Consider the following 14,756-nt stretch of genomic DNA (forward strand, 5'->3'; position numbering starts at 1 on the left):
TCATAAAAATTTATTAAACCTAGAAACCTCAAGCACAAAATAAATCGAACCTGAATTAAATTATTCTAAATACAAGTATAAAAGCTCTATTTGCTATGTTTTTTTTTATTTTTTCAAATGCTCACGACCGAATAAAGATGAATATTCCACTGAAGTCTGCAGCCATCTATATAACATCAATTTAATTTTGACCCAACACTTTTGGAAAATAAAATGGTTTTATTGTTTGTAATTGTATATTTTTTGCCAATTTTTTTATATTTCATTCATTCAAAAAAATACTAGTATATTCTTCACATCAAATTCTTAAGTTTTTCGAACGTGCTGTGCGTCCATGATTTCTTCGTCTTGGTGTTAGATTTTGTCAGAACTGCTGACTGATTTGTGTTATGGTGTAGCAAAAATTTGCTGTCGATATGGGCCTTGAAAGTACAATTATATGGTAAGTTTTGTACCGAAGTATTGTACTAATTGGAGCATACATTTTCAAACTTTGAATTGCATGCTAATATTATTTGAATAATTCAGGTTGAAATTTGAGAGATTAGCTATACGTCTGATTATCTGAACAAATGCAAGGATCTGTTGGATCAGAAGAACTGAAAGGCTGAAACAGGATCATTCATTCTCCTTATCAGTTCATATATAGACTAATATTTAAGTTAACAAGCTGGATAAAAAGTTATCCAGTTAAATTCATATTGAATAAATTTATAACTCTTTGAAGAGTTATAGTACTACCCTCTCATAACTCATTGAAATTAAGTGATTTTAAAATTGGTTGAAATGTGAAAGGGTGGTTTAGGGGGCCAGGGCCCTGGGGCTGGGCCGGGGGTGGGCCCCATTGTAGAATTCTAGGTTTGAAGAGACCTTTAAGTCTTACTACATCCACCGGCATGGTGCCAATCCATAGGTTATTCAAAAGAACCTGTTCTTATGTCATTTTGAACCGATCAACACTTCTTTATGGACCGATCGTAAAACACACCTTCACCCTTCACCAGCTTTCACACTTCTGAGCGAGCTGACAGCTACAGCTACACTGGCCGTGGGGTGTGGGTGGACCTAATTTGAATTTGAATGCATGCAATTTGAATCCTATAGACTGTGATAGACATAGTATACAAGTCATAGAGCCTAAATTTTTAATATCTATAAAAAAAAGACACGCAAATGTATGACGTCACCATTTCAACCATCAATGAATGCATGGAACTAAAACAAAGCTTAATATAAAGGAAAAACTAGAGAAGTGACGGAATTACCTACGATGTCGGAATATACCGCGTTTACCCTAAAATCTTGAGTAAATGAGGTAACTAAAAATGAACTGATTCTGAAAAATCTCTGGTTTGCCACTATGCAACATCGTGGGTAATTCAAACACCTCTCTAGTTTTTCCTTTATATTAAGCTTTGTCTTAGTTCCACGCATTCGTTGATCATTGATGGTTGAAATAGTGACATCATACCTTTGCGCACCAAACTATTGCAAAAACACTAGGTTTGGGCCGTCTGGCGGGAAAATGTTGAGATCCAAAGAGAGACAGTGCATGCCACCCAGTGAGATCATCGAAAAATGTGTCAAAGTTGATAGTTGACCTTGCTCTATCCCATGGTGCAGAGAGTGAATGAATATTGCAAGATCTTTGGCAATGCTTCAGTAGCAAAATTTACGCCTTCAGAAGATCTTGCTGACACATTTAGATTGAAATTCTTGCATTTAATATATTTGTCAGTCTTTGGCCAACTATTTAAAAAAAATTAAGGTTTCCAATATGTTTGATGGATCAGGATGCAGTGAAGCTTGCCCTAAAATCAGATACAATGAGTTCCCAGAGAGTGCAGAGAGTGAATGAATATTGCAAGATCTTGGCGACACTTCAGTAGCAAAATTTACACCTTCAGAAGATCTTGCTGACACATTTAGATTGTAATTCTTGCATTTAATATATTTGTCAGTCTTCGGCCAACTATTTAGAAACAAAGTAAGGTTTCTGGTACGTTGGATGGATCAGGATGCAGTAAAGCTTGTCCGGAAATTGGTTGCGATGAGTTCCCACCAAAAAAATGTAAAAAAAATGTAGTTGCGGTCACATTAGAGCAATCAGACTGCATCATCACATGTAATCAGTTGACACTTGCAGTACAATCAGGCTGTTTTTAGGGTAAAATTAGTTATTTGGGGTAACGCGTGCATGCAACCTTGTAAATAAGTTCGTGGCATGTAAATAGTTTTTCATTGCTCAGCGTAAATGGCTTTTCATTAAAAATTACCTGGCGACGCATTTTGAAAAAGGTCGGCGATGCTTTGGGCTTAAAAACCCATATATTGGCAATGCTGCTTCCACCTTCTGCACCCTAAGCTCTATCAAATAGTGATAAACTGTTTGTGTAGAAAGAATATTATGGTTCGAGACTTTTAAATACGTCTGTGAATATATTAGGAATCCTTTAAGTATACTTGTATTTGCTGATTTCAAGTGGTAAATAAATTGATAGATGATTAAGTTAAGAAACCATTTCTTAACTTAATCATCTTCTTAACTTAATCCGTTTCTTAGAAACGGATTTAGACACATAAAAACTAATTCCGACACAACTTGAATTGGACACACACAGCTCGTTCCAAGCTGTATGCAAAAATTAAAATTTTCCTAATTAAAAGATTAATAGCTGTTAATTATAAGCCTAGTTAAGTAGTGTTCAATATTCAATAGTGTTCTAATTCAAAGCCGTGTCGTATTCCAATACAGCTCACACAGCGATCAGAATTCCAACACAAGGATGTCAGAATTATGTATTAGTAGAGTTTGAACTTGAAGCGCGGCCGGAATTTGTCTCACAACCTGCCAAATTTAGTCACACACAGGGTCGGAATATAGGGATTTGGTAGGGTTGCATTCTGAAGGCTTTTAAATAAATATGGCAACACTTTGTAATGTTTCATCATTGCTGGTGCATAGTGCAGTGTTTTGAGAGTCACGTAAAGCAAACAGAACTCGAGTAATGCATACAGTTTTTTTTTATAGTTTTTCATTTCTCGATGCGTCCTTAATGTGTCGGAATATACCGCATTTACCCTATTTCATAGTGACAAACCAGAGTTTTTTTTAGAATCAATTCATTTTTAATTTCCTCATTTACTCAAGACTTGAACCAATTTCTTATGTAAGATAATGCTGGTATCCATGATACTTAACTGGTCTACCTATAGGACTCAAAAATGAACTTGAGGGACAGTCTAACTCTAAATAGGTACTCTCTGCTTTGCCACTATGCCCTATTTACACCCACACCCACTATTTGCAGTCAACAATCAAAAAACGTGAGGACCAGAGGAGGGGACTTCATGTTTTTCACAGAAACTCTTACCATTTCCATTTCTAGGTATGTGTATCAGTTTCAAACCACAGATTTTTTATAATCAGTTCAATTTTTAATTTCCTAATTTATTAAAGATTTAAACAAATTTTTTTATAGGCCTATGAGGCTATGACAATGCTGTGCTGGTATGAGTGCAGAGTGGTATTCATGATACTTTACTGGTCTACTTTAGGACTTAACTCTTTACCACCCGAAATTCTTGGTCAAAAATCACAAATTTCACTTTTCCAGTTTTTAGTCTTGCCTTAAAGCTAACATTCTGACCTATCCAACGGTACCAAAATCATCTCTGTATGTTGATTTATGCATTGACAACAGTTCATGAAAGGTTTAGGGATGAGGGAGTTGTTTCACATTTGAGATAAGCAAAAATTACCAGCCGGGCACATGAATAGACAACCTGAAGATGCTGATCTTTAGTTACCCGGCTGCTGTCATGTGGGATGGTGCTCATGCAGTCGTTCCCACCATCCTTGACTGAATTTCAGCTGGGTAATAACTAGTCTTGTATCCATGCCACCTTGAATGCCTATTCTGAGGCGCTCGGGACATTGCCAAGCTCTGCTGAACATTCACACTTATTGTCACTGCAAACCTATCTCCTCCTAGAGTTTATAAGCAACAGCAATGAGCAATATACCGTTTGATTTGCAAATAAAAGATCTAGAGATTGGTTGTAGCTTTTTTTCAATTTCATTATAGTTTTGAAAATATTTTGAAAAAAGGGAGGGGGAATTCAAAAGGGTGGGGGGGCGGGGAATTACAATTTTTTCAGAAAATGCCCACCCCACCCACAAAAATTAGAATTTCAAAAAACAGCAAGGACCAATCAATAGGTATGCTCCTTACGCATTGAGTGATGTGCATCTTGATGTTGTAGCTTGAAAATCCTAGGAGGAGATAGATTTCTACTGTACCCTCTTTTTGGCTGTTTTCTAAGAATTTCACATTTCCTTTCAATTTTTTTTAAATTCACACAAACAAAAAAGTCTTAGATTTATCTTTTACATATGTGTACCAAGTGATAAAATTTCCACAAGAAATTGGAAATCGGAAATTTTATTTTGGTTATTTACAGACTGATCACTTTGAAACTTAGTACACATATGTAAAAGACAAATCTAAGACTTTTTATGTTCGTGTGAATTTTTTGAAAAATGAAAGAAAACGCGAAATTATTAGAAAACCAGTGTTTTTTTAAAAGCAACTTGAAAGTCCGGTTTGGCGGTAAAGGGTTAAGGATGAGTCTAAAAAGGTCAAAGCTTTGATAACATGAATCATTGTGCACACTGCGCAAAAAAAAAATAATTTGATCCTAATGAAAATTACCTATATATGATATATATGCAAAAAAAAGAAATTTAGAACATTTTTGTATAGGCCTACATCTCAGAAATGAAGAAATTTGTGAATTTTTTTTTAACTATTATTTCAAGGTTTCCTACGAGCCAATTTAATTGATTTTAGCACCTCTAGAAAGCTCTTGTAAGTCTTGTTGTAGGTTCTTTATTCTAATTAAAATAAAACTTTTTGGTTGAGACTTTGACTGCAGGTGGGTATGCAAGTCTGGAAAAGTCCTCTTTTTAGCGCATTTTCTCATTTATGGAAAAAATGCACTATTGTGCTTGCCATGTCCGTCTGTCTGTCCGTCCGTGACCTCAAGTTTTTGTTGATGAGAAAATGTGCTCTCTGTCACTCACTTTGCAGTGAGTACTGAGTTACATTTTTTTTTTTCTGAAATATTGTGGTTCTAATATCATATAATTTCAGTGGGTACAAAATCTCACGGCTCTAATGTCATGTATTTTTGTTTGATTGAAAAAAATCCTGGTTTGCATTCCGCAAACATGTCATTTTGTAGAATTTTTAGTTTACACAATACTTAAATGCTCCTGCCAAAATATCCTACAGGACATAATGATAATGAGTCAACCCAAAACGTTTTGTTGAAGATCTCATAGTTGCAGTTATGTCGGAGCAGTCTTACTGAATTATCATGTGTTCAGTAGGTACTTTCAGTTGCCACTAAAGTATAAAGTAAAGATAAATGTTATTCACTTATTGTTGCTGTAATGCTGTTTGACTGTTTTTATACTGATCCATCAACATAGTCATTTGATAGTTTTTATGTTCTGCTTTTTTTGTTATTATTCTAAGCTTTTAATCTGATATTTAATTTTAGTTATGGGCATAATTTTGGCTTTTCTTCTTAATTAACTGGCTTTAATTAATTTTCTAAGAAATTAAGAACTGATGATGAAGTGGGTTTGCAGAAATTTTTCTGATAAAGATATGGGTGAATTTTCTTGACATTTTACATGCTTTTAAATCATTTATAATGTGGTGGTAAATACAGTTTAGATGTATGATATATGATCAATATGGAAACTTGAAGATCTATATAGAATGGTCAAGTACTTTTTTTATCATATATGATTACCATGTGTGCTTAGAAGATGAGTTATACATGTGTTGTAAAAAATGTTTCATATTTCAGTGTAGACAACAGCGAGTATATGCGCAATGGTGACTATCTGCCTACAAGACTGCAGGCACAGCAAGATGCTGTCAACACCATTTGCCGCTTCAAGCTTCGCTCCAATCCCGAGAATAATGTTGGACTCATAACGCTTTCCAAGTAATAAATGCAGTGTTCTAAGTGCAGCAGTAATATTTGAAAAATATGGGAATTAGACATTTTGTATTAAAGATTTTTCTCTGTTTATAATAATTCCATTTATAGTGATTTGTCCATCATTTAAGCTAGTCGTATAAGTTCCAACCTTCTAACCAAAAATTACTTTGAATTGTCCATAGTAAAATTTTCCACAAGGCCCAGGCTCTATCAGCCAAATTTTGTGTGGTTTGTTTGACCCCAAGCCTCTAGCCCAAGATTTCTCATACCATTATAAATTATACTGTAATTGCCATTTGGTATTTTGAATACCTTATCTGAAAGTTTGGGGTATCAGTGGAGTATAAATAACCAATGAAATAACAAGAACCAATGCAATCTTCTGGGTATAGGTAACAAATAAAAATATTTTTGAATAGTGAATTGTATTGAATGGTGATTTTCCTCCATAAATATTAATTTTTTGCATGAAATCACTGTAATACATAATCTGGAATGATTGGTGGAAGATCAGAAGTATTTGTGCTTAATAATTTTTGTAGAACAAATGCTGTTTATAGTAGTTGCTCTCTGGGACTGCATAGATCTGGTATTATGAGTAGTAACATGCATAACGTCAAAAAAAAACAGTTCCAGCATGTATATACCTAGATCTCTATGCAGATCCTAAAGGAATTTTGGGTACCTATTCCAGAAGGCTGCATAACTACAAGAAACTTGAATGTTTTTTAAATAAATAAAAATTACACTCTAAGAAATGGTAGTTCATAGAAAAAAATGGTGGAATAAAGTATCTACGCTTTGTTGAACAGCAATGCCGAGATAGTGACCACCCTGACGAGTGATGTGGGCAAGATCCTGACATCCCTTCATCACGTGCAGCCTGGTGGCCTAATGAACCTCTTAACTGGGCTCAGAATTGCTCACGTAAGAATGGAAGAATTTTATTTTGTATGGTATAATAAATGATCTTGCTGTGTCTGATTCACTATCAATCCATTTAACCTATGAAGTATTATGGTTTCTTGACAGTGTTGTGTTTGGAATTTTTGTAGTCACTCAAACAATATGACCAAATTCAAAATTTCCAGCACAGATCTTACCATTTGTTAGATTTATATGTATTCTACTATTGTCAAAAACTATTATAAATTAATATGTATATATACACTGAAATCATAGCAACAGTTCAGGGAAATAAATTATCAAGATTCATTTAAAATTCTCTCAAATTCATTTACCTGAGAAAATTTTGTATATTTTCAATCTGCTCTAAATTGTTTCCTTTTCATAAATCCTAGCAATTAATATTCACTGCTTTTTGTGGTATTCATGGCCACCACTTTCATACTTTGATCAAATTTGTTCTGCAAGGTTTATATAGCGCCCTGAATTCTTGACTAATACACTAATCTGACTGCTACATCAGAAGTTGGTGAAGAGAAACTCGCTTCTGTTTGCCATCATTTGAGTTGTCATCTTTCATCAGTTGGCTCTGAAGCACCGTGGCAGCAGGGCTCACCGCATGCACGTGGTCGCGTTTGTTGGCAGCCCATTGTCAGCAGACGAGAAGGAAATTGTGCGTGTAGGCAAGAAGCTGAAGAAAGAGTCCGTCATCTTAAACATCGTCAACTTCGGCGAGACTGACGTGAATACAAAGATGCTCGAGCTGCTAATTAGCACCGTCAATGGCAAGGACAGTACATCGTCTCACCTCGTCACCGTGCCTGCTCCTTGTGCTCATCTTGCTGATGCGCTTCTCACCTCTCCTGTTATGGCGGTCAGTCCCCAGTGCTGTTTCAAGTGTGGTCTTAGTTGCCCTTTGAGATTTCAGTGAAGCATTATGGCTTTTTTTACTAATTCTCTTGTGGAGGTGTATTTTACGGTATTTTTTAAAAGGAACAAATTTTTTTCAGTAATTTTTCTAATTCTCTTGTGGAGGTATTTTTCAAAAAGTTACCATAATTGTCTATATCATTATATCCTATATAGTTCTTTATGTGAAACCTTTTTCTATTCTTCATAATTTTTGTCCATAATTTATTTCCCTCACAGAGCGAGGACGGCGGTCCTGGGGCTGCCTCCCAGTTTGCCAGCGGCTCAGCTTTTGAGTTTGGAGTTGATCCAAATGAAGACCCTGAATTGGCTCTCGTAAGTCACAATATGATTCCCGTTGATCTATTCTCCCTGTGATGGTGGTCACATTGCAGCTGTTAGTTGATCTATCACCCGTTGATCTATCCTGCCTGTGATCGGTGGTCACATTTATAGAACTGTTCAACTATTTAAGGTGTTTTTAGGACTTGTGCCTTTATGCTCCATATGGATTTTAGGATTTTGTGATCATCAACATCGTTCTTGAGCAACCACCGCTGAGATCAATGCTAGTACCTGAAGGTCTCTGCTGAAGGGTTCATTTTTCTCTGTAGGTAGAATTTATTACACTTGCTTCATCGCCTCACTTGTGCACGCTAGCGACGAGACATGCAAGCGACCATATCTAATAGTGAAGTTTTCATTACTGTCAAAATTTGAATCGTAGCACAAATATCATAAGCAGCCGGTTACAAATTTCACTTTTCTATGTACTCAGTTTGGACAATGCTGATGCAGCGAAAGAAAGATTGCGCATTTTAAAATAAAGTTCTAAAGAAATTGAAATGATACACATGTGTTTCATCAAGACATGTATCCTAGCATTACTGTTGCCTGTCATTATTTCTACACTGCTTTTTGCAGCAGTCTGGCTTATTTTGAGTCTTATTTTTGTAATTTCTTTATTTTCAATTTTATGACATTACGTGATCAAATAGGAATCAACTACGATAATAGACGTTCTTGTACAGAAATGAGCTATATCACATCACCCATGTAATCAGAGCATATCTTCGTCTTGACTGTAAAAAAAGTAATTAAAATTCAAACATTTCAGGCTCTGCGAGTCTCAATGGAGGAGCAACGGCAACGACAGCAAGAGGAGGAACGTCGCACCACAGGCGACGCCCCAGCCCCCGCTGCTGGGGATGAAGCAGCTGTTTCTGCTGCTCTGTCCTCCTCAGCTGACTCAGCTGTCCCTGTTGCAGCAGCGCCAGCCTCTGCAACTGCTGCTGGTAGGATCATTCAATCTTGACGCAGCACAAGAAATTCTCTTAATAATTCTTTCGACATACATAATGTTTAAAAACTTATACGTTTGTTTGTATCCTAAGTTTACTTTAACTTGGATAAATAAATGCATTTATCTGCAGGTGGTGCCACCAGCGAAGAGGAGATGCTACAGCAGGCCCTCAAGATGTCCTTGGAAGCAGGAGCAGCAGCTGCAGCGGCCGCTGCTGCTGCAGGAGGCTCTGCAGCAGCAGTTCCTGTGGCCGCTCCGGACTTCGCCACTATGAGCGAAGAAGAGCAGATCGCTTATGCCATGCAGATCTCCATGCAAGATTGTGGTCAGTGTGCTTCAAGGATGTATTAACTAACGTCATATTTATTAATCTTCAACACCGTCGTACTCAAACTATAATTAAGACAATTTTTTTTGCCGGCGCTCAACATAGAAGCGTGAATTAAAATCTATTACTAACTTTCATTCAGTGTAGAATTAGAAACAATTTTTATTATACAACTATTTTACCAATACTCGAAAAATTACATGCGTATTTTCTGCTCTTTTTACCGTGCTCCATCTAATTAACCAGGGTTATTAGAATTATTGAGTACTCAATAAATGAAGATTTTTATTTCTACCTGTAGAACCAATGGAAATCGACACGAAAGCCCCCGAAAAAGCGAGTGCCGCATCTGGAGGTGGTGGTAGCACCGAAGACCTGTCGTCGGTGATGGCGGACGCTGCTTTCCTAGAGGGAGTTCTTAACAAACTGCCTGGCGTTAACCCCAACAGTGACGTCGTGAAGCAAGCAATTGACTCCTACACCGGTGCTTCGTCCTCAGATTCTAAAGATGACGACAAGAAGAAGAAAAAGAAGCATGAAGATACTGATAAAGGCTCATCCAGTTAGGGTGTGTGTAATGGAAGTGGAAGAAAGCAAATATAGGTTACATGAAGGAGAATTTTCATTGTTTATTGAAATCTTGAATTGTATGGCAAAAACATAGGGAACTGTGAAAGAAATGTCTTGTTTTTGGAAGTGACGCAGAGAAAAGTTTTAAAGTCTGCTAAATAAATAATTGTAAAATTTATTAATAAACAATCTGATTGAATGTTCTCGTCGACACTTTAATGTGAAAGTATCTTCCTATATTTCGAACTACTAACTCCTGGATTCTAGACTTTCAAACGTTCTTGTCGCTTTTTTCACGCCAAGGCAGAATATACATATTCACCAAAAACAAAATAGTATGCAGAAATTTGTGAGCTGTGGTTTTCAAACGATAAGTAGCTACAAGCATATTCTTCGTCTGAATCTATATTATCGTACTTGGTTAATTAAGCGCATAAATTTAAGTTTTGTTCCACAACTGGTTTCATTCTCCATGTTCAGACTTCCGAGTTGGATTTTGTACAACGAAAGCTCATTTAACAACACGGCCGAGCAACGTTTGCGAACACAAACCCAGTTGGTGCATACACGTTTCGGCCCTTGCTTAACTTGGTTTGCGACCGTTGACCATTCGCGCTACTGGTGTGGCATTTGGAGACTGCGCAAGGATTGTCCGCTGATGTGCAAAGGCAGAAAGTTCGTTATTTATGTTCGGAACTTTACCTCGCTGATAATAATGAATAGGCATACCTATGTCTAGATAGAAAGACTTAATTAGGCCTATCAAGAGACAGCCCAATTTATTTCACTTGTTGCGCTTTAAATGTGGCCCGACGGTTCATTTTTAAACGGGTTTCGACCTTGCCTGCCGACGCTTTGTAATTATAGTGTGCGTCACTTTGCTCCTCTCCCTCTACTGTGTTGAAATTAGGAAGTTAACCGATGAAAAATCAGTCACGCCGTTAGTGGTGCGCGAACATTTTCGAGATCATGAACGTTTTTAAATTCAGTTCTTTGAATATAAATTTTTACTGCTTGACGAGATGACATAGCAACGATATGCTCTAGTAGCCGCACGCTACACACTTGTTCAGCGGTGGTCTACTCCTGCCGAGTGAAATTGATCGCTTCATGCTTGGGGCTTAAGAGAAGTGTTAGCCATCCGTGGCCGCCATTTGGTGGTAGAATGTGGCTGTGTTGTGCCTAAAAATAATTTTCGGCCTCCAATCGATACGAAATAATCTTTACACGAAACTAGTGATTTGTTCGACGTTTTATTCAGCGTGCGACACCACATTTCAAATTTCACAGCTTATTGTATAGCGGGGGAAATGAACTGGCGCCATCGTCCTTAAGAATTTCATCGCTGGAACACACAACCGAGATGAGCCTCTTTAGCAGTATATCTAATTTCGTCTTCAGCAGAAGAGCTTTGAATGAAATTAGATTTTAATCCTCAGACTTTTCGTTTAATTCAAGTAAAAAAAATTAGTTACATTAAGGAATTGATCTAGGGAAGGAAACAACTTGACGCAGCTCTTCAGAAACCGATTGTTCTGGAATCCAGCGACAACAATGAACTTGCTGGAAACAACTCGTCTCCAAGAGGCAATTCACACCTGCTATTTTTTATAGCGCCAGCATGCACCGACGACATTCAAATCATCAATTATATTAAAAGGTAGTGCAATAAATGCTCATACTAAAATTCCAAATCATATATTTGTATAAAAAATGATTGGTGAGCTATAACATGCCAGAGATTTTCGACGGAATTTAAAAAACTCGTACATTCCAACCGCTGAGGTCAGGAACGACGGCCGGTGGCGTAATCGAGGCGAGGTATATGTCACAGAGTGCCTCCCCTATCTGAGAGCTCCAGTAGAACGTGTAGTACCTAACCAGATCAGCCGCTATACTTTTTTATTTTTTTTTTATTTTTCTCTCTTCTTCTTCTTTTTGCCACACATTTCCTACTACACACAGCAATCCCCCAATTGTGGCCTTTTCCTGTGTGTATCATTAGTGTTTAAAACAATCTTACATTAGTTTTACCTAGCCAAAAACCCTAATATAACCTAACCGAACTGAACACAGCCTGACATATNTAGGTAATTTTTTGACCAAATTTTCCCCTTTTTTGGGGATTTTGGGGGGGAAGGAGTGGGAATTTCGGAAATCCGACAAGAAGGTTTGGTAGAAAAAATATGCGTACGTCTCTGTGCCAATTTTCATGAGATTCTAACGGTTGAGCTCCTGGGAAACACGGCTCGAGTGAAATCTTTGACCTCAAACCCCCCTGTACGTGATTATACAGCAGCAGCATATCAAAAGTGGAGAGTCTAAGTTTAGCGTCCGCTTCGCTGGCTGTAGGCACACAGAAAGTGAGCCGCTCCTGCCGAACCAGCAACCGCAGAGGCAGGATAAAATCTGGGGAAAATTGGAAACCTTATTCCGATCAATGTTTGCTGCTGCAAATAGAAATTTTTCAGTCCACATTGCAATTGTCTCTCAATATGATCGACGCAGACATAGACGGTTGGAAATTTTATTTCTTATCAATTCACGCCTTCCATGATTAACATTTGAATACTGGACAGTTCATCACAGCTGCAAAAAAAATTTGCTACCAAAACTAACAGAACTTTACGGTCGTCTTGGTGCTCAACAGTTAAAGGAAGTCTTCGGTTTCGCTTAATTCTTATCTATCAACTTTCACCTAACTCTAAGATGAATTTAAGAATTATTCAGTCCAAAGAAGTTTGGTCTAGTCTACATCTACGGCAATCATTAGAACCCAAAATGGCGAGCGAGTGTTCAGAGTTCTATGATTCGACGGAACATATCAAAACTAAGTTAGGCTCCGGCGAAATATTCCAATTTAATAATATTAAAGGCCGTGCCATGATGTTTAAAACTGCGCCCGCAACAAGGAATTCCGACTAACTTTCAAGAAATCGGTCATGACTGTTCATTTTTTCGCGAGAATATAGGTACATTTCACATCCACATTAAAATTTTACGATGTCGATCGAGCACGCGAGCATGGCAGTTGTGGTTGTAATATTGGAGACAAATTTCAATCTTATAGACCCTAATTTTCAAAATTATGAAGGAATGTCGTTGCGAAATAGGAAGTGTGTCGATGTATAATGGCATAGGATATGAATTGATTTGATCACATTTTAACTAAGGGAGTTACCGTAGTTAACTCCCTCGTGTTTAGAATAGAATAGAAGTGTCGGCATTGAAGAAAATAGGCCCATGGCCTGAAGCCGATTCTTGAATTTTTCGTTACTTGATTCACAAGGGATCCGGCCTTTGGAACCCGATCTTTCCACAACTGACGATTGATCGAGATAGCTGCTGGACTTATTACCTGGTCCGTAATTTGCTAGGCATTTAAGACTGAACCTATATTCCTGCATAACTTCGTCTAGTCAATTTTTTGTTCATGACAAAAAATTCAGTCTCTCCGACTGCATGCTTTTACTAAATTAAAATATACGGTGTCGAGAGCAATACATTTTACCGATAAAGTCTGACAAGGGTTGAATAAATACATGGAACTTACTGTATCTTTTGTTGCAGTAAACCGCCATCGTTGTGAAGCCCACACACTTGGCCACACGAAGCCACCTTCCCTTATAGTTGAAGTCGTCATGACGATAAGTACACCCCATTCTCGAGAAGTCCCTTTGGCGAGTTCTCAGTTAAATTGACGTCTGAAAAAAAATTGATTTCTAAGAAGCATCAACACACTTTATTTGAAAATATCGTCAACACCGTGAACCACTGCGCTACATCACACTAAATGTAGCCTCAACTATTACCTCAGGCTCTCGCTGCCCGACAAAATATCACAGAATGTTAAACGGTTTCACACGAATCCCCACGCACAACCTAATACTGTAGCGCCCATTTTTCATCCTAAAACTTAAATAGCCGCGCCGCTCCTGAAATATTTCACTTCTCTCATAAGCTGTTCAATCTTGGCGAACAGACTTGAAATTGGAAAGGTCAATTCCAGAATAATTCGGCGCCTGCAGGCCGTAATATATAATCGTCCAGACTGCATCGTCAAGCAAGATTGTTCTATGTTATTTGGGTGGTATCCACAACTCGCTTCAAAGTTGTCATGAACTATCCCCCATGTGGCTAAAATGTCTCTTCTAACCTCGTTACTTCACCAAGGCTCTATACTTGCTACCAAGAAGGCCGATGGATGACTGCCGTGGTTCATACTTCCCTACCAGCGAAATGGAAACACTTCGATCACCATGGATACAATGTGATAGATGCTTAATATTTATATCAAAACTTTCACCCTTGGACAACTATGGACGAATTTCTTGTGCATCTGTTCTACGTTGCGCAATTAAAAATGCACTTACTACACAATACATGTAATTACATAGGAAGTAAAAGTGTCGCAGAACCCTTTCGTGACTGACAGGACTTCTCAGCCCCAAACCACTAGGTACGAATAGCATTGACGACGTAAGTCGTCAATGCTTACCTGAGCATTGCGTATCTTACCTGAGCGTATCTCAGGTAAGTAGAAAACATTTTTCATTTGAGCCAACCTTCTCTCCAGATTCATCTTTAGATTAATGCACATTCCCAAGCAAGCAGGAACATTACTCCTGCACATCGCCACAACACTGAGCATTTCAAATTGTAATCATTATTCCATACAAGGATAATTTAACAACTTTACGCTTGTGATCTCTCAATTAT

The 14,756-nt window shown here is 37.6% G+C and overlaps 1 protein-coding gene and 1 long non-coding RNA gene across 2 annotated transcripts; one reads left to right on the forward strand and one right to left on the reverse strand.

Moving 5' to 3' along the window:
• The first annotated feature begins 341 nt into the window (after positions 1-341).
• On the forward strand, positions 342-10,491 carry LOC108671294 (26S proteasome non-ATPase regulatory subunit 4). The gene is made up of 8 exons (XM_018158802.2): positions 342-442; positions 5,884-6,024; positions 6,834-6,948; positions 7,511-7,801; positions 8,077-8,172; positions 8,954-9,131; positions 9,270-9,464; positions 9,769-10,491. Exons 1-8 carry the CDS (start codon positions 417-419, stop codon positions 10,032-10,034), a joined length of 1,308 nt encoding a protein of 435 aa, XP_018014291.1. The 5' UTR covers positions 342-416; the 3' UTR covers positions 10,035-10,491.
• Positions 10,492-12,413: 1,922 nt separating this feature from the next.
• On the reverse strand, positions 12,414-14,268 carry LOC108671268. The gene is made up of 3 exons (XR_001930802.2): positions 14,194-14,268; positions 13,591-13,741; positions 12,414-12,446 (listed from the first exon to the last, which is right to left on the reverse strand). It is a non-coding gene; the product is annotated as an uncharacterized LOC108671268 (long non-coding RNA).
• Positions 14,269-14,756: the final 488 nt, after the last annotated feature.

This window comes from Hyalella azteca, unplaced genomic scaffold (genome assembly GCF_000764305.2).
Source record: "Hyalella azteca isolate HAZT.00-mixed unplaced genomic scaffold, Hazt_2.0.2 contig2483, whole genome shotgun sequence".
NCBI lineage: Eukaryota > Metazoa > Arthropoda > Malacostraca > Amphipoda > Hyalellidae > Hyalella > Hyalella azteca.